The 20,968-nt window shown below is 38.7% G+C and overlaps 1 protein-coding gene across 1 annotated transcript in view; it reads right to left on the bottom strand.

The window, feature by feature from the left end:
- u2surp (U2 snRNP-associated SURP domain containing) overlaps positions 1 to 20,968 on the bottom strand; it is a 94,245-nt gene that overhangs the window by 1,648 nt on the left and 71,629 nt on the right. The window contains exons 12-26 of the mRNA XM_055645678.1: positions 18,872 to 18,976; positions 18,690 to 18,756; positions 18,445 to 18,602; positions 17,876 to 18,038; positions 16,987 to 17,066; positions 14,115 to 14,202; positions 9,993 to 10,127; positions 9,750 to 9,806; positions 7,254 to 7,413; positions 5,223 to 5,318; positions 4,721 to 4,787; positions 4,006 to 4,186; positions 3,783 to 3,893; positions 2,946 to 3,079; positions 362 to 526 (exon numbers count right to left, since the gene is read on the bottom strand). Coding sequence (XP_055501653.1) covers positions 362 to 526; positions 2,946 to 3,079; positions 3,783 to 3,893; positions 4,006 to 4,186; positions 4,721 to 4,787; positions 5,223 to 5,318; positions 7,254 to 7,413; positions 9,750 to 9,806; positions 9,993 to 10,127; positions 14,115 to 14,202; positions 16,987 to 17,066; positions 17,876 to 18,038; positions 18,445 to 18,602; positions 18,690 to 18,756; positions 18,872 to 18,976 — 1,767 coding nt within the window. The remainder of the gene's footprint in view (positions 1 to 361; positions 527 to 2,945; positions 3,080 to 3,782; positions 3,894 to 4,005; positions 4,187 to 4,720; positions 4,788 to 5,222; positions 5,319 to 7,253; positions 7,414 to 9,749; positions 9,807 to 9,992; positions 10,128 to 14,114; positions 14,203 to 16,986; positions 17,067 to 17,875; positions 18,039 to 18,444; positions 18,603 to 18,689; positions 18,757 to 18,871; positions 18,977 to 20,968) is intronic.

Below are 20,968 nucleotides of genomic sequence, written 5' to 3'. Positions count from 1 at the left end.
ACTTGGAAAAAATTAGACTTGTCTTAATTGACAAGTCAGAACTATTTGCAAGAATATGGTCTCCATTTATTGATTTTCTAAAAAGGTAAATTGGTTCAACATGGAAGCTGGACTGAAACTTGAGTCCAGGACTGGATGAATAGTTACACTTTATAATCTACATCGTTTTTTCAAGAAGATGTGATTATCCACAAACACACACAAATAAAGAAATACACAAACAAGATCATACTTTTAATAGGTATATGATATAATAGTGGCACAAAGTGAAAAATAATGCAATTCCATTTTTAAAACATGACACACCAAAGAAAGCAAATAAAATAGAATGCAAAGATCATGGTTCCACACTAGGACTTACCTTTTGGATTTCTTATTTGTATCTCTAGGTGTGTCTTTTTGCACTGATCTAGTGTGTGGGCTGTCTTTGGTTCGTGATCTATCCGACCGTTCTGAACGCGGTGACGGTGATTTCACACGCCTGGCCACACGAGTTGGACTGACAGATGCACTGTGTTTCCTTTTTCTAAAACATATTATGCAATTACAACTCAAAGCAGTTGCCCAAGTTTCAATAGTTTACTTTTGATCAGATACTTTTGAACATTTCAATAGTTTGCTTTCCATCTAATATGCACAAAATATATCGTAAGAAGAAAGAAAACGACACATTTGCCACTTCAAGTGAGCTTTTGCAGGTCATGATTTAAATAGATGTAACACACAAAAGACAATTAATACTAGCATCCAATGATTTTACTGGAATGGGATTAAACTACAAATAATAATTCCACAAAAATATATAATATGCATCCTTTTACTTACTTAATTAATACCATTCTCTTACTTTCTTATGTTAAAGAACACAAAAAAAAACAAGTAGACTGTTCAGCCCTTGTACCTGCTCCAACACTGTGTAGGATTATTGTGGATCTTTTTGTTCAATGGTATGCATTATGTGGATTTGTGAGGATGTTGCCAGGACTCAAGTCTCCGAGTCAAAGGGAGAGGTTGAGAGGCTGGGATTTGATTCCTTGAAGCACAGGAGGATGAGGGGCAATTCAATAGAGGCATACAAGATCACGAGAGGAAGATAGGATAAATGCACAGTCTTTTACCCAGAGTTGGGGAATTGAGAACCAGAATACATAGATCTAAGGCTTGGTGGGGGAGGGTATTTAATAGCATTTAATAGCAACCAGAGGGAAGTTTTTTCCCCCCATACAAAGGGCGGTGAGCATATAGAACGAGCTGCTAGAGGAGGTAATTGGGGCGTCATATCCCAACATTTAAGAAACATTTAGACAGGTAAATGGATTGGATAGGTTTAGAGGGATATGGGCCAAACGCGGGTAGGTGGGATTAGTGTAGACAGGGCATGTTGGTTGGTGTGGCCAAGTTGGGACTGTTTCCATGGTAGACGTCACAATGCCCTTCAATAGATGAATTTCGACCAATCGCCGCAGCCCTCTTTGATAGTGAATTCCAAAGATTCTCTATTCAGTCGGTGAAGAAATTTCTTCCCATTAGTTTTGAACGGATGACTCATACGAGTATTCTATGTTTCAAAGCAATCGTACCTCATTCTTCTAAACTCCAGGAAAAACAGACCCCGCACACTTAATCTCTCACGGGAGAGAATACCGGTTCGCTCTAACAATCAATCTTGTGGACCTTGGGTGCACTCCCTATTTTGCAAGTTCTTAGCTAGGGAGATCAAGTCTGCACACAATATTTCAGACACGGTCTAGCTAGGGTCCATAGAACTGGAATGTGATAACTATGTTTTTGTACTCAAACCATTTTTCAATAAAAAGCATCATCATAGCTAATTTATTTCCTCTGTATCGGTTTGTTCATGTACGAGGACATCCAGGTCTTTCTGAATACCAACCTCTTTCATAACCTTATCTTTTAAAATATGCTTTTTTTGTTTTAAATGTCGACGATTCCACCGTTTTCTACATTATTTTCAACTGCCATGCTCTCACCTATATATAAAATTTGTATTTTCTTGAAATATCTCTGCATTTTCACAGCACACACCACAATCAATTCTCCCATCTGATTCTGAAGAGAGCCTACATTAACTTTATCAAATCTTTTCCTTAACGTTCACACTAATAGAAGCTTCTGTCTCACCTAATTACTCTGTTGAATGAAGAAATCCAAATAAAATTATCTAAGCAAACTATCCCTTTAGGACCTTTTTCCAATCACCCTCACTGGACTATATCATTCCAATCCAATTCTGATCATTTTTGGGGATTGGCAGATCACTTTCTTTCGCCTATCTGAAGTTAGGTGGGGGAGCTGCCACAAGCATTTCAGTACTTGATGCATCCACACATTGCATCTTTTTATGAATTATTGGGAACAATTATTATATTCATCCATGTACTAGTAAGTACATTGCAACAGCAGTGCACAATTTCCTTCGCCATCCAAGCAAAACCATGTTTCATTTGGGAGCCTTTTGAAAATGAGACAATTTAACACTCCCCCTTCCCCAACTACATATTCCAATAGCATTAATATCTTGAACTTTCAAATGGAATAGTGACTGCTCAAACTCTGAATAATTAGGTATCTTTTCACAAAAATGACATTTACGCCTATTTTGATTGCTGGGTTATTACTCTCTGTTGTTTCAATCTGCTTTGAAACCAGCAATATGAAACTACTATTGTAGTTAACCAGATTTAAACACACTGCTCAATGACATGTAGTCATCTTCACTTGCAACTTGGGCTTTTTAGCATCTCTCTACCAAACTAAAGCTCTTAAATACAGAAAAATCCTCAACTGAAAAAATACAGCAGAGAGACAACCCAGGATGGACAGTAAATGTTCACACACCAAGAATAGAGCAATAACAATTTAAAATTGAACAATTTTAAGATAAGCGCGTTAAAATGGTTGAAAGTCATACTTGGAAATAATACCTTTCTTTGACTGAAGGGGAGGAGGAGCTCTCTTTTTCTTTCCTATCTTTTACACGAAACTCAGATTTAATAACATCTTTCTCCTTGTCCTTTTTGTCACGTTCCCTTTCTCTTTCCAGTTCTTTCTCCTTCTCCTAAATGCAACACAAAATACTGAAGTTCAGGTTATAAGATTATGCTACTAAAGTAGCGGAGCACAAATAAAAAGAAAATCCAAAACACCACCAGTCCAAGTGCATGCAAATCAGCTTCTACTAAGAATGCATTATGAGGCACAGAATGCATGGGGAATAAATACATTTACAGAGCAGAACAGTCAATTTGCATCTATAAAAGAGTTTATGCATGTCAAAAGTTAAATTTGTAAATTAAATGTCAGATCATGAAACTGGTTGCCCACCATCATAATTTATAATTGTACTCAGTAACTTGAAAGTGACGAACTAAATAAATCAAATGAATCAAGGGAATCCCGGCAAGATGCACATGGCGAAAGATCCTCCGGCGAGCCGCCGCCCATACCAACAGCAAGCCAGGCTGACACACTGGTGGCAGAGGGCTCCTGAGATTCGCTGCGGAGTCAAACTTCCCAGTCCGCGGACCGAGGCGCGCTCTCTCTCCCTCTCACCTGCTGGCACATGCGGCGGCAGGCCCAGTTGGCCGCTATGAGATAAGACTGTTCGATGAACATTTGTAACTTTGTCAGTGCCAGAAAGATGATGACTGTTGCCTAGGTGAGGTCTGCTGGATGATTTTACGGGATTGTATGCAAAACAATTACAATAAAGTATCATTGAATCATTGAACAAAAAATCGATGTGAATATGCTGGGCTTACCCGCTGAAGCAGCTTGTCTCTGTAATGTTCCACTTGCTCTTGCATGGTCTGACCTGTCTTTTTAGGCCTTTTCCCAGATTCCAATTCATCTTGGAACTTCATTACTTTAAGCTTTAAAAAAAAAAGTTCATTTTCACAGACAGGCACTTTTATAATTCAAAGTAATTGGTTGTAAAATTATTTTGCTGAAAGCAGATTGTTACAACACAAGAAATATCTGCACCTCTATTTCTCGAAGCTTTGCTCTCTTTTCTTCAGACATTTCTGAATACTTGAGAATAGGTCTGTGTTCTGATGTTTCTTCTTTGATTGGGTTAGTAAAATAAAGCAACTCTTCTGATCTGGACATTTGATCATCAATATCATCATCATCTTCATCATCACTTTCTTTTAATGTACCGTCCCTGTTAATTACAGAACATTTTCCCATTGTAAGAGCATCAAAAATCAATGTGGTTTAAATTGCAGGACCATCAATTTACAAATTCCTGCTCTTCACACGTTTGGTGGACAAGTTCATTTTATTTGAAGCTACCCTGTTGCAATAGATTTAAACAGGTTCATTTTGACTCCCAGCATAAAACTAGACGTTTAACAGCTATACGCTGCATTGGGAGGGCAAAGAAGCAAATTTTGTCACAAAGGAGAAAAACAATAAAAGGTTTAGTGTAAGGCTGATGCACACAAACCTCAAATAAAAAGCATCAATGCACTATGTACACAATTTTCCTTATGCAGCCTTGGCAAAACCATTAATATCTGCTGCATAAACAACAAATACAACACAAGTTAAGGCCAGAGTACAATGCAGTGCCTAATTTGTTAAACTAATGAGATTGTAATGAATCATTCATAACATTTCAAAAGCTAACTTTTGAAATAAAATGTCACTCTCCCAACTAGCCTATCTGCATTATAGCATCAACATTTCAACATACGCTGGTTGTTCGTCTTCCTCTGATTCAGTCGGTTGGTCAAAGAGCTCCCATTTTGAAGTAGTAACAGCTGTAAGAAAATTATGCTGTGTCACTCAAGGTAATAACCACCAATAAGCTAATTTCACAGTTTTGGAATTTAACATGAAAACATCTGTCCAATGTATTAACTGATCAACATTAAAAAGCCTTATGCATTCCGAATTACTGAATTTGAGACTTGAGGGAAATACCGTTTAGTTAATTGTTTGATTAGTATGGGTGTCAGGGGTTATGGGGAGAAGGCAGGAGAATGGAGTTGAGATGGATCGGCAATGGTTGAATGGCGTACATTTGATGGGCTGAATGGCCGAATTCTGTTCCTATAACATGAATTTATGAATAATGGCTAGTTATGTTCACGTCCACATCAAGACCAGTGCAAGCTCTACATTATAAACCAAGTCCATTTTTCAAAGATGTGTACAGTAGAAAAATACTATGTTAATATTTATCTGAAACTTACCTTGTGATTCTAACGCAGCTTCATCAACTGCTTCCCATTTTGATGGAGCAACTTTAAATACCGACTGAAACTTCTTTGAGTCTTCAAGGCCATCGACTGACAAAAGAAAGCTAATTTAGCAATCAAACACCATCAAATGAAATTTCTAAATCAAATTCTGATGTAAAACAAAGGCCCTTTTAATTCTGGAAAATACATTAGTATGTCATACAAGCATTCTATTGCATATTATCAGTGAACAAAGATAGTGTCCAGGCATTACCCAACCTCTTTTAATCCGGTCAATGCAAGCAGTTTGTGTTGTTGATTTATCTTGGAAAATAAATAAAAATCTCTCAACTCAGAACCAAGATAAAAATTATCACCAGGACGAATCAGCATCTGTCAACCAAGCTTCTAAATAGACACTGTATAATTATGAAATCAAATGTGTTTTAATCAATAATTATGCATCCACAGGCTCTGACATTAAAGATTAAAGCTGCCACCAAATGGTACACCAATACCTGCAAAGCATTGACCCAGAAATACACATGCATTCCTTTTGGGTGTAAACACAGGAATTCCCTACTTCGCAAAGTTGTGATAATATTTCACCATGAGCCAAAGGAAATTAAGAATAGACAATTAAAGCCCAGTAATTACAGAGCCTAAAGGGCCTGACCCACTTACGCGATTTTTTCGGTGACTGCCGGCACCAGTCATAGTTGCAGTAAGTCGCCGAAGATTTTCTAAATGTTGAAAATCCAGCGGCGATCAGAAAAAGATACGACTCTTTGGGCGACTACTCAATACCATACAGGCGACATGTCGCGGGGTGATGCCTGTTTGGTCGTGAGTAGTTGCCGAAAGAGTCGTACCTTTTTCTGGTCGCCGCTGGATTTTCAACATTTTGAAAATTTTCGGTGACCTGCTGCGACAATGGCGAGTGCTGGCAGTCGCCAAAAAAAAAAAATTGGGAGTTGCGGAGTGAACGGTCTCTGCGGAAGGCGGAAAGGGGTGGAGATGGGAAAATGTGGCTAGTGGTGGGATCCCATTGAAGGTGGCAGAAATTTCAGTGGAGTGTGTTGTCTGCGACAGCTGATGGGATGGAAGGTAATGACGAGAGGGACTGTCTCTGTTGTGACTGGGGGAGAGGGGGAGCAAGGGCGGAGCTGCGGGGTACCGAGGAGACACGAGTGAGGGCCTCATCTATGATGGGAGAGGGGAACCCACGTTCCCTAAAGAATAAGGACATCTCGGATGTTCTAGTATGGAACACCTCATCTTGGGCGCAGATGCGGCGTAGACGGAGGAATTGGGAGTAGGGGATAGTGTTTTTGCAGGATGCAGGGTGAGAAGAAGTGTAATCGAGATAGTTGTGGGAGTCAGTGGGTTTGTAATAGACGTCAGTCAATAGTCTATTTCCTGTGATTGTGAAATCAAAAAAGGGGAGGGAGGTGTCGGAGATGGTCCAAGTAAATTTGAGTGCAGGATGAAAATTGGTGATGAAGTTGATGAAGTCCATGAGTTCTGCATCCATGGTGAGGCCGCAATTGGAGTACTTTGTGGAGCTCTGGTAATAAGACTATAAGGTCAGGTACATAAAATAAAATGATGGTGTCTGGATAGGGTAGGCTGCAAGAATCTTTCCTCCATTTCAGAGGAAGATAAAATTAGAGGACATAGATTTAAACCAAGGGGTAAGAGATCACGAGGGAATCTGACAGGATCTTTTTTAATTCAGAGATTGGCAAGTACTTGGCATACACTGCCTGAGAAAGTGGTGCAAGCAGTGTTGTTAAGAAGCACTTTAATTGCTTAGGCATTGAATGCTATGCGCCGTGCTGGGAGGTGGGATTAATACGGATGGGTGACCACTGATCGACATGGATGTAATGGGATGAATGGCCTGTTTCCATGCTGTATGACTAGGATAATTTCTAAGATACTGATCTCTCTCTCCCTTTCCCTTCTCTTTAAAAGCAATTAATACTTACCAGGCTCGGAGCAAATTGTATACACACAGGACATAAGATTAAAGCCACTTACTAGGAATCCCATCAAGGTCATCATCCAGCACCTTCATAGGTATACCATCTAAATCATCGATCACAACGCTCAAATCAATTGGAACTCCATCTACATCCTCCAATGGGGCACCATCGAGTTCATCCTCTACCGGTGTTCCATCAAGATCCTCAGGTTCAGGCTACCAAAAATAAGCACATTACCATAACCATCTTGGATTTTACACATCAAACCTGCACGTTCTATATCACAGAAGTGATTTTTCTCCTTGCTTTTGTTAAGAGTGCAGAATCTCATTCAGAGACAAAAAAGTTCAAGAAGGTGATTAACCATCTGGGAGGGCGGCAGGGAACGGAGAGCTGCAATTGAATTTAAAGTTTTAAAGATGCCAGAGTTTATATCTGAAACACACAAATGAGGGCTGATTATAGATAACAAGGCCGCCCCATACACCACAAGAGAATAAGATAATTAAAGTACTTTGACACATTACAAGTTTAAACTTCAGGATTACAGTTGTCTTCCTAATATGTCAAAGTTTTATTTTTAGGAGCAGCAAACGAAAAGGACAAAAAAATTCAAGGATCGAAGATCATGTACTTACATGCTTGTGTCATAGAGGCAGCATTTTTGTCCATCGAGTCTACGGCAGCTCTCAGCAGAGCAATTCTATCAGTCCCATTTCCCAGTTCATTATTTCCCTGTAGCACTATTCTCTCTCTTGACCATCCACTCCCCTTTTGATTCTTGATTTACACTCGGGCAAATTACAATAGCCAATTGATCTATCAACACATTCAATTGGACATGGGAAATTCTGGGTGCACAGGAGGAACCCAATGGGGAGAACGTGCATCTTTTGTACTGATAGTACCTACAACAGGATGGGATCTAGATCTCCGAAACGATGAGGTAGCAGCATAAAGTTGTGCAACCACGCAGAAATTTACAAAGGTAGCAAAATACAGATGTTCCACGCAAAAATAGCGAATTACATTGATATGTAATTAGCCCGTGGAGAGTTAATTCAAGGTGGCAATTGATGTATTTTTGAACATATGGGGAACCAAAGCTGTAGCGTTAGTAAAGGGGCAGTGTGATAAAAGACAAGCCAAAATCTTACTGAATGTCAGAGGGGACCAAAGGAGCCAAATGGGAGACACCCGATTTCAGATCGTATTTCCTAAGTTGCAATGTAAAACATCTGCATAATTGAATGACGTTAAAACATGATGCCAATTCACACAAACAACTTGGCTCAGTGATGTCTATTTCCATTCACCATCACCTCAATGGGACAAATATTTTTGCTGAACAATCATATTGTAAAGCATGAAAAGTTACGCATAGGGGATGGAGGAAGGCCAAAAATGTGGACTGATTTTATGTGAAATAAATCAGAATTTAACACCTAAATCATTTCAACTGAGTTGTTTGTAGGCAAAATGTTTGTTCATTTACATTCAACCACTTGATATAAAATCAACTTGCACTAACGATGCAGTAACATAAATCGTCACACTTTTTTTGCCAAAATTCCTTCATGTTAACAACTGCACTGCAAAGAGCAATACATTCCAAATTAAACACCTCTCATTTTTCCTGAAATTAATGGTAGACAGTTCAAACACAAATCTTAATCTGGATAATTTTCAATGCCCAGCATTTTACTCATGTAAAAACAATTTACATAAATTACAAGCTCACTTTACTCGTAAATAAACAGGAAATAAACCTCTGGGGCTCACTTTGACAGAACAGAAAAACACAGAACTAAAACTTTTCTCAAACTTAATTGACACAATTGGAATGCTAAAAAGAGTTTTGATTTCTGTTTAAAGAACTGGAGAAGCTAAGTAATATTAGAACTAAAAGTTCAGAATTATACGTAATTCATTAATAGATTGCTCATTCCCTGGGAGAGAGACATCCAAGTGACATTTTCTGGTGAAAACTTATTGACATGAAAATATGATTTGCTTCTCTTCACACGTGCAGCCTGACCTGTTGAGTTTTTCTTCTTTTCGTTTTAGACTTACATCAAGGTAAGATTATGAAAGTGACAAAATGAAGATAAGGTTATGAAAGAGTTTGATAGGTAGTAGTTGTGCATTTGAGGGCTAGAACAAATCTAAGAGCATGGAGAGTCACTAACAACGTTAACAGAACTAAAAGATAAACACTTTATTTATTCCAACGGTTAAAATATAGAGCATGCCATCCCAGGGAGAAGTGGACAATAATAGTTTACATATAATTAAATATTAGGAAGATGGGATAGGATAACAGAGAGGTACAAGGATTCTTTTGTAGGGACCCAAACAATAAGCATAGACTAACAAGGGGGGTAGATATTTTGCAGCTGTGTAATACTACACAGAAAAAAGGAACGAGAAAATCAACTTAACTTTGGCAATGAAAACATAACAATACCGTGGAATACCATAATAATCAGCACATAACACCTCATTATGGAAAGACGAGGCACAGATAAAATACATGGATTACATGGACTACCTGTCGCTTAGAAACTTCTTTAATTTCTTCAACCTCCACAAGCCCAAGGTAGATATTCTAGGGATTAATGAGGAATGGTGTCATCAGAAGTCAAATAAGTCAAAGAACATTTACACATTTTCATGAGTTCTGTTCACCACAAAACAAGATGTAACACAAGCATTTTTTTCCACTTTAAAATAAAAATTCAGTAGGTTGCTATATTTAAACAGAGGAAGAAAACATCCAATCATTCATAAATACCTGAGGTTTGCAGAGTTCTTTACTTTCCTCTTCGAGATCTACAAGTCCAAGAAAGATATTTTGTAGTTTAATGAGGAATGGGTCAGGATAAACTGTCCAATCTTCCCATGCTCTAAAGCAACCCATTACTCTTTGCTGCAAAACAAATTAGAATATTTAAATATATTGCTAACAACATGGATTACCAAACTAAGACGACAGTTGCGAGAGTTATTTTAAAATATGAATATGATTTAGATTTGGAACTATTTTTTAAACACTGTGCCTTTGCCTTATCTTCCCTTCAATAGTACTTTTCCATTTAGATTTCCTCACTACTTCAGATTGAATTTTTATCTTTTGATTTTCTGACCTTTGGGGAGTTTCCTTCAACTCAACTTGCTGAATCTTTTCATTTTGTTTGCTGACTGAACACAAGCTTGTTTCTCTGACCTTCAATACTGACCATCTCAGTATCGGACACAAACACAATACCCAAATCAGCTCTGGCAGATTCACAAAGCCTTAAAGAAGTCTTTACAAATATTTATTTCCTAACCACTCCACCACCTCTTCAATTATTTATACCTTAAGCCCCGACCGGGAGAGTCAGACACAGCACGAAATACAAACATAATCGGGTCCTATGTTGTGATCCAGTTACAGATACTGTTCCTGTATTAGCTAACAGAGGCAGGCACCATGCCCCAATGTTTTTCCTTGCTAACCCAAGGGTACCCCCAAGGCATAATTTAGGGTCCTTACGAGAAACCTGACTGAAGCCACCTAACTCAGCACAATCTGGGATCATTGAACAAACTTGAACAAACTTGCTTAACCATCGATCAAGACCTAGTGACTCCTTAGACAGCTTTGTGACAGCTCTTTCGTTTAATTAATAAAAATACATATCAAAATCTCAAATATTAACCAAAGTATGCTGCCCATCATTATAATTTTAATATATTTTGACGGGAACAGACCAAAATATGTGTGACTATTAAGTGGGGATTAAAAGCTAGGGATTTAACCTAAAATTGGTTTACTCCGCAATTAATTTTACGTAACATTTTGACACCAAGTTAGAGTCATAAACATACAGCACAGAAGCAGGCCCTTCTCTAAGATCACCCTTCAGGCTCCTATGCCCCGAGGGTTATGTCCGAGTCTGCCCAACCTCTCTCTATAACTCAATCAAGAGTTCCGACAATATCCTTGTAAATTTTTTCTACATTCGTTCCAGCTCAATAACATCTTTCCTATAGCAAGATAATCAATACTCAACACAATACTTCAAGTGTGGTGTCACCAATATCTTGTGCAACTGCAACATAATATCCCAACGTCTATACTCAATACATGTACTGAAGGCCAGTGTGTCAAATGCCCCCTTATTCACACTGCCCACCCGTGATGCTGCTATATGATACTCCCAGGTCTTTCTGTTTTACAACACTCTCCATATCCCTACCGTTCACTGTGAAAGTCCTGCCCTGATTTGACGTCCCAATATGTAACTCCATGTACTTACCTGAATAAACTCCATTTGCCTCGGTCTACTTACCCAGCTGATCAAGATCCCACTGTATTTCCTGATAATCACCTTGATTGTCTACAATACTGCTTATTTTTGTGTCACCTGCAAACTTACTAACCATATTTTGTACATTTTCATCCAAATCATTGATATAGATGACATACTATTACTCACGTGGCTCCAGTCTGATATATTCTTCCACCATCACCCTCTGCTTCCTACCATCACAACAATTATCCTTCAATAGCTCGCTGCCCTAGGATCCCATGCAATCTAACCTTCCAGAACAATCTACCATGCGGGACCAACACCTTGTTAAAGTCCATGTAGACACTGTATACCACACTCATCTACTTTGTCACTACTTTAAAAATCTCAAATTTGTGAGAAATGATCTTCCATAGACAACGCCATGCTGACTATCCCTAATCAACCAGTCTTTCCAAATGCATGTCTACCTAATCCTTCAGAATACCCTCCAATACTTTACCTTGGAACAGGTGGCAGGCTTACTGGTCTATAGTTCCCAGGGCTTTCTTTGCAATCCTTCTCAAATAAAGTCACAACATTAGCCACACTCCAGCCTTCCACTAACAATAATGCAAAACCTCAGCTCGGGCCTCCACAATTTCTTATCCATCTTCCTAGTGTTCCTGGATATACTGACCAGGCCCTGGACAGTTATTACAAATATTCATACAATTCATACAATTTAAGACAACCACATCATCTCGACTGTAAAACAGACACTTCAGCCAACAATGTCCAGGCCAAACATGATGCCAAGTTAAACTAACCCTGCCCGCACGGGATCCATTTCTCTCCATGCCTTGCATATCCATGTGCTTAGCTAAGCCCCTTACATGTCACTATCGTATCTGCTTCCACCATCACCCCAGCAGCGCATCCCAGGAGCAGTGCATTGGAAAAACTTACCATGAACATCTCCTTTAAATTTTGCCCCTGCTCCCCATAAATCTATGTTATCTAGTCTTTGACATTTCCACCCAGGGTAAAAGATTCTGATGGTCTACCCTATCTATGCCTCTCAATTACTATACACTTCAAAACTCATATCTTCTGCGGGTTCAAATGTACATATCCACTTTGGTCTTTGAGGGATCCTATACTTTCCCTTGTTACTCCTTTGCTCTAGATATACCTATAAAACCTCTTTGGATTCCTCTTTATCTTCTCTGCCAAAGCTCTCTTATATCCCCTTTTGCCCTTTAATTTGCTTCTCAAGTATACTCCTATATTCCCAATACTCCTCCAGGGATCCCAGCTGCTGACCCATGCCTCCTTTTTTCTGACCCAAGCCTCAATATTTCATCATCCAGGGTCTCCTACTGCTGCCGGCCATGTCCTCACTCTAACAGGAACTCGCAAATCTTGAACTTCGTTATCTCACTTTTTAAACCCTTCCACTTGCTATGGTCACAGGTCCCAAAGTGCTCTGCATCTGACACCTCAAGACACTTGCCCCGCACTATTTTCCAAGAATAGGCCAAGCTTTCCCCAAGTATAGCACTCGGGCAGGCCCAGTCTATATTACCAAAAATAAAATCTTCTGTCATGAGCTGTCATCATCACTGGAACATTATAGCCATTACATAAACATGGCTAGGGGATGGACATGACTGGCAGCTTAATGTTCTGCAGTAGAGATGAGATATAGATGATGGAAAGAGTGTTGCATTTTTGATTGAGAACATCATGGCAGAAATCAGAAACGGGCTCCCTCAGCACATCTGTTCTGCTAATTCCAGGTGACTATTTGGGGGACTATCGGCCAATGTTCACATGAATCCTTTCTAATTTCTCAGCACCATCCATAGAGCCTCACAGGATTGATCCCTCAATAATTTCATTTGGGACTTTTGCCATGCTTTCTTTAATCAAAATGCAACTCCCCATCCTCTTTATCCACCACCTCTAACCTGTCTGTAGCATCTATACTGCCAGCCATGTCTGTCTCCTAGCCATGTTTCTGTTGTGGCTTTAATATGCAAGTCCCGTGTACCTATTCATGTCCTGAGATCAGTCTTTTCCACCTTGCATTGAAATAAATGTAATTTAATCCAACAGTCCTTTCTTGCTTGCTGCTGTGTCTTGTCCACAGAATCAGATGCCACTGACCTCTATCAACTTCCAGCACCTCGTCTGCCTCACTACTGCTTTGGATCACAACCCCCCACCAACCTAGTTTAAATCCTCCCTTGTTATACTGGAAAACCTGCCTGCTAAGATATTGGTCCCGCTCCAGTTTAGGTGCAACATGTCCCACTTGTATAGGCCACCCCTGCCTCAAAAGACATCCGAATAATCCAAGTACCTGAATTCCTGCCCCAACACCACCTCTTCAGCCATATATCTTTTTTGTCCTATTCACACCATCACTAGCAAACTGTTTCGATTTTAGTAACAAGATCTAATATACAATACTACTACTGGTTAAATCTCATATTTACTTAAGAATTAAGTTTTTTTTGTAAGGTTGAAATAATAGTTAAAATGTCCTATTTAAGTACATTATGTAATCGAATAGTTGTGATATTTCAAAATGATCATGACCATAAAAGCAAATAGCACATGGTAGCTATTACCTTGAAATTCTCAGACTGTAAGTGACCTTGAATTGACTTGTAAGTTGCATTAAGGTTTGCAAATATCTGGCACAGCTTACATTCAAAACTGCGAGAGAAGCAGAAATTTTATTTTCTGGAATAAATTAAACTTTGGTAAAATACAAGAAACATATCTACAAGAAACATTAACATGTTTGAAGAAGGGTACCGTGCTGAAACGTCACCTTGCCATGCTCTTGACCTGCTGAGTTACTCCAGCACTGTTGTATAATTTTGTAAACCAGCATCTGCAGTTCCTTGATTCTATATCAAGTTAGGGCTCAAACAAGTTAGGGCTTTATTCTTTGGAGCGCAGAAGGTTAAGGGGGGACTTGATAGAGGTTTTTAAAATGATGAGAGGGATAGACAGAGTTGACGTGGAAAAGCTTTTCCCACTGAGAGTAGGGAAGATTCAAACAAGGGGACATGACATGAGAATTAAGGGACTGAAGTTTAGGGGTAACATGAGGGGGAACTTCTTTACTCAGAGAGTGGTAGCTGTGTGGAATGAGCTTCCAGTGAAGGTGGTGGAGGCAGGTTCGTTTTTATCATTTAAAAATAAATTGGACAGTTATATGGATGGGAAGGGAATGGAGGGTTTTGGTCTGAGCGCAGGTATATGGGACTAGGGGAGATTATGTGTTCGGCACGGACTAGAAGGGTCGAGATGGCCTGTTTCCGTGCTGTAATTGTTATATGGTTATATGGTTATATTCTAAATATTACTAATTTTTGCTCGGCTTAAAAAAAGATAAACCTTTTAACTTGTTTTGCAATATAACAAATTGTGAAAAACACCTTGAGATTTCATTAAATTCAACAGTTTGGGTGGATTCCTATCCAATCCAAAGATTCTAAAATCCAACAATAACTTAAATTCCCCTTATACAAGTCTTTCCTGCACCATAAATCTGTATTTTCGAAAATGCACTTCACATTAGGAGAGCACGGTGGCACAGCAGTAGAGTTGCTGCCTAACAGCGCCAGGGACCTGGTAAAACTGTAAATTTTCTCCAGGTGCTCTAGTTTCCTCCCACACTCCAGGCAAATTGGCTTGGTAAAACTGTAAATTGGCTCTAGTGTGTAGGATAGTGTTAGTATGTGGAGATCACTTGCCAGCACGAACTTGGTGGGCTGAAGGACCTGTTTCTGCGCTGTATCTCTAATTTAAAATTAATATATTCTGACTTCTGTTGGCTGGTTTAACACTACTCTTGGCAGTTCCCTTTCTGTCTAAAATAATTTACTTTACAATATGTCTTTGTGAAGAACATTGGAGTTTGTCTGAAGTATAAAAAAAACCCAACTCTCCATGGTCCAAGAATATTACAAGTTTATACTTATTTATTTAGAGTATGTGGGAGAAATTGGCAGACCAAAAAGCTTAATGCCCATTCCCATTGCCATGGTTGCTAGCAAGTCTCCTAAGTGTCCCCAAAGGTAGTGGTTACCCTCTTGAACAATTGCAGTCTTTGCTGCACTCTCGGTGCTGTTGAATAGGATTTAGAATACAGGTGATTGGCAGGTGTCTGACACATGTTGATGTTATTTTGACCTCAGGTTTTCAGAGTAACAGGACAACTGCAGCATTGGTGATGGTGAAATTGTTCATCGTAAACTTTACAATGGCTTCAAAGACCCCTCAACACTAAAGACATAAAACATAACAAATGCACCCAATGGCCACAAACTAAAAAATACTTTCAGGTTGTGAAGACCTGCTGTCTTGACACTCGAATGTCAGAACATGCTTAACAGCTGCAATAAAGCTGCTGCAAAATAAATACAAGGTCCACAGTATTCATTGAATGAACCCAACAAAGACACTAATATCACATCAAATAATATTTTTATGTACCTACTGGGAAATATCCAAGAACATTTCTGAAGATAACTAAAGGAGGATTTCTGAACCTGATATGACACATTCTTGAACAGATTAAAAGATTATACTCCCATCTGGAATTTAACCCCTAAATCTCTCTTATATCCTTCTTTCCCCTCCCCCAATTGACGAATCTTCTGAAATTTCCTTGCACTATCAGCATGAATTTCAAAGACCTTTCTTAACTATTTTTCTACTGCTCAATACCTATGTGTTCATTGCTTCATAAAACTCTAAAATATCAATGTATTTTAGGAATACAAATGCAATTACACTGCTTTGAACAGGGCATTTTTTTAAACTGTTCTGGGAAATATATTTTCCATTTACTAATAAATAGGAAACACAATGAGCCGAATCATGCTGGCCGCTTGCCAAGAATTGCAAAGGGAAATACCAGTGATCAATAGAGCATGCCTCAGGAAATATCAGATGTTCACACATGCAGCCAAACATTCTAATGGTCAACTGCTGGAGCATTCAACTGTACATTTCACTCTGAGCTCAGCAGTGAATCCTGCAGCAAAATAGCGACTCACTTAAGAGTGGCACGATTCACTTTGCTTCCAGTCTCAGCTTAAAGCCAGAGGGGGTGGTGTACAAATTACAACCATTTGGATGGGGTCAATGACTATGTGGAAGGTGGTAAACACAGATAATCTATTACTTATTACACTTCATTTTGATTAAACTATGTTTTAATTCAATATAAATTAGTTTGGCTACATTTTTAATTTGTATGCTTTTTAATCATTTAAATAATTTCAATAGTCAACATCAGAGCTGGTAAAATACTTCTTTAACAGCCTTAAAAGGCAACATGCTGTCAGGAATTTTCACATCCACAAAAATCCAAATGTAAATGGATCCCTTGGAAAGTGATTCCAGAGAGTTAGCTGGGTCTGGACTGATTCAGCACTATGGATAATATGGTGAAAATTAAATTAACTAACCGTGCATACTTACTATTTTCTATAATATGAAGCATTTGCAACTTTAGCCGATGAATTGTACAGTACATCAGACACCAAATAAAGCCTGGCGATCTGCAACAGAAGAAATACATTGCTCAAGATACCAGCATCAGCATCTCGTGCCTTCAGAAATGTGTGAATTTTCTATCAAACTGATACCTCTGGTTTCAAACATAATGTTGTGACACATGCAAAGAGCATAATAAAAGTACTGGCAAACAACCACAATGCTCTTCAATTCTCAAGTTTTTAAAAGCACATACATCGACTCTCTTGATGCCTCAAAATCTACCAGAAACTAACAACATTGGACTGGAGTATGCCCAGCATCTGAGTCCCCACAGTCCTCAGCTTTCTCAAGGACAATGGTTGTCTGCTAATACTTGATCACTTTCTTACTTATCTGGAACTAATCGCAATACTTTAGATTCTACTTCTTTGTTGCTATAGATAAAGTGAATGAAACAAAACTCACCTGAAACCATGCAAGAGTCAAGATCAAATTTGCTATTGAAAAGTCACCAAATCATCCAAAACAAATGATAATGAAATCTAGGGGTGTACCATGAATTGACCGATCTTTTACCCACAAATTAAGTAATCATTTAGGAGCAAGTGAAGTTAACGCCAAGCAAAATCTCACTCTTCAAACACTTAACAACATTGTGCCACCTGGTGGCCTTATTCTATGCACAATGCAAGACCAAGGTGTACCAGGTCAAACTAAGTTTATCCATACACAAAATATAATGTAGGTGAAGCATCCAGATAAGAATTTGACAGCTAATAATAATACAACAAAAACCCCAAACCTGCTGGCCAAAGCATAGTTCAACGGACATTTCAGCATTCTGCAATATATTCAACAATTAGATACAAACCTTCTTCGGCAACGGAGTTTTTAAAATGGACAAAGATTCTGCAATACATTCCACAATTTCTTCAGCAGCCTCAGCATGATTCAGGCAGAACACCATAGCATCACCAACATCATTTTTTCGAGGGGTCAGTCCACGCAAGAGCTCTTCCAATTTATCCCTTTGACTTGAATAAAAGTTATTGCATTACAATACAAATAATAATTTAAAAACCTAGGAGTACAGTATAAATAAATTTGTGTTGAACAATTTTATAATTGCTCATTATCAGAAATCAGTGGGTATTTTGGTCTTGTGAAAGCAACAAATTAAGGATACCGGTACCACAGTGAACGACCAACTTCCAGTTTTTTAATGAAGCTTTCCCTAAAATTGCCGGCTGACCTCTCAAGTTGTGCATTGAAAAAGGCCAGGAATTGAAAAAAATTGCACTCCCAGTGATTTGGTCAATACTGAAAGATATTATAACGATTCAATTAAAGGAATCCTGCTATATTCTTTCACACGCATTTTATAGTATTATAAAGTGTTTCTTATAACACTTAAATATTGGAGAGATACATTTAACTCACTCTTCTTTTAACTGTCCTTTCTTTACATTCTCTTCAACACGAGCCTCTGTTTCTTCTGATATTTCTTGCAGATATGGGTTGAGAGGTGGAGGTCGCCAAAACGAACCATTCTTGAACATGCGGAAATCTATGGTTCGCCACCGAGTTGGCGAATCTCCCTGTCAGATAAGTACCAGTATTATGATTTGAATGATGGGATTATCAATTAACAAATTTACAATTTCACAAGCATTAATTTAATATACCTGTAATATGGAATACAATTTCCATCTGTAATAAACATGGGCAGGACTTTGATTCTCAAAAAGAAACCTGAAAAACAATATATATTTAATAATGTAGTATATGTTAAAGTTGATTAATAAAAATTAAATTCAATGTAAAATGTTCTTAAAGAGATGGTAAATAATTTAATGGGAGTGAAAACCTGAACATGGGGTTGCTTATTTCTCTGTTCATGATCATTGCCTCGAACATGGGTCCTTCACGCACGACAAATTCGATCATCCGATGAATTATGCATAACAAATTTCTGCACAAAACAAAATCAAGATAACCAATTCATAAAAATGGACTCTGTTTTAAAGAACTGAAGAACAAGATATAACCATATAACCATATAACAATTACAGCACGGAAACAGGCCATCTCGACCCTTCTAGTCCGTGCCGAACACATAATCTCCCCTAGTCCCATATACCTGCGCTCAGACCATAACCCTCCATTCCCTTCCCATCCATATAACTATCCAATTTATTTTTAAATGATAAAAACGAACCTGCCTCCACCACCTTCACTGGAAGCTCATTCCACACAGCTACCACTCTCTGAGTAAAGAAGTTCCCCCTCATGTTACCCCTAAACTTCAGTCCCTTAATTCTCACGTCATGTCCCCTTGTTTGAATCTTCCCTACTCTCAGTGGGAAAAGCTTTTCCACGTCAACTCTGTCTATCCCTCTCATCATTTTAAAAACCTCTATCAAGTCCCCCCTTAACCTTCTGCGCTCCAAAGAATAAAGCCCTAACTTGTTCAACCTTTCTCTGTAACTTAGTTGCTGAAACCCAGGCAACATTCTAGTAAATCTTGGATACATGGATTGATATTCTAAAATATATCTGTGCAGTATTTTTTCATCAAGCAATTTAGTAACTTGCACAGCATTTTAGTTGCTTTTAGTCACCAATTGGGAAGTAAAATGGCTGTATTATGTTCAAAGGAAAAACCTAGTGTTTTCATTCATGCGTCAAAATGCTTCTTTGTGCCCTTTGAATTTGTTCTTCAAATAATATATTGACCAAGTAAAATCTATAGCTCGCGCAACTTTACCAGTCCTACAAACGAAGCTAAATAAACACATTATTCCAGCATCTTTCTCAACAATCGTGTTAATAAAAACACGTACATTATAATTAATGATGTCTTGAAGTGTTTCAATGATCAATAAGCATTCAGATATCCAACCCAAATTAGATTGAAATTTGAATGCTTCACACATGCAATCATTAACAAATACTCGTTTACAGTTTGGCTTAAAAAATCCTGTAACTTTGTATGCATTACAATGATAACTCTCTGATAAAGCAAGTTTAAATAAAAAAACAGCAAGTTGTGCAAGCCCTGATGCCGCAATACTTAAAGCATATATGAGATTTGAAGAACTGAAGCCTTAAAACCAAAAGCATGCGCAAGAGCAAGTCATTATTCAAGTCAATTGAGAGTCATGTTCAATTTTACAGAATTGGGGTTATTGCCCCCGATCAACCTATAACCTATATTAGTTTAATAGAATTTATGACCTTGGCCTATATTAATCTGAAGATAGACACAAAAAGCTGGAGTAACTCAGGGGACAGGCACCACCTCCGGAGAGAAGGAATGGGTGCCGTTTCGGGTCAAGACCCTTCTTCAGATGCAATCTGTTCAATTGCATTTACTATTCTTCCTGTGCACTGTGTAACTTATTAGCTAATCTTGCTGCTTAATTAACATGCATACCTTTTGGGTATGGTTGAAGGGGAGGGAGAGTGAGAAAGACCATGTAGGAGAAAGCAGCAGCAGCAAGGTCTATGCTACCAGGTCTGGTTCTGAAGGACGGCAGGGTAGAGTGAAGTCAGACAGGGCTATAGTGATATGAGACTTTATAGTTGGGGGGAAGATTCGGGAGATTCTGTGGCCACAAACAGGACTCGAGGAGAGTGTGTTGCGTCCCTGATACAGGATCTAGGATATCATAGAGCAGCTACAGAACATTCTCAAGGGAGAGGATGAGCAACTAGAGGTCATTGTGCATATCAGTTGCAAGAAACAGAATGAGACCTGCAGAGTGAATATGTTAGGAAAGAGGTTAAGAAGCTGATCTGAAGCATGGCCAACCTCTGGATTACCCCCAATGACATTTACGTTGCAATAGAACTTTATTTGCTAGCGAGGATAGGATAGGAAGATGAACTCAAGACTGAGGAGTCTGTGCAGTGGACAGAGGTTCAGGCTTTTGGATCACTGGGATCTCTTCTGAGGCAGAAA

Source organism: Leucoraja erinacea, chromosome 14 (genome assembly GCF_028641065.1).
Source record: "Leucoraja erinacea ecotype New England chromosome 14, Leri_hhj_1, whole genome shotgun sequence".
NCBI lineage: Eukaryota > Metazoa > Chordata > Chondrichthyes > Rajiformes > Rajidae > Leucoraja > Leucoraja erinaceus.
The sequence above is the reverse complement of the archived record's forward strand: the minus strand, read 5'-3'. Positions and strand labels throughout refer to the sequence as shown.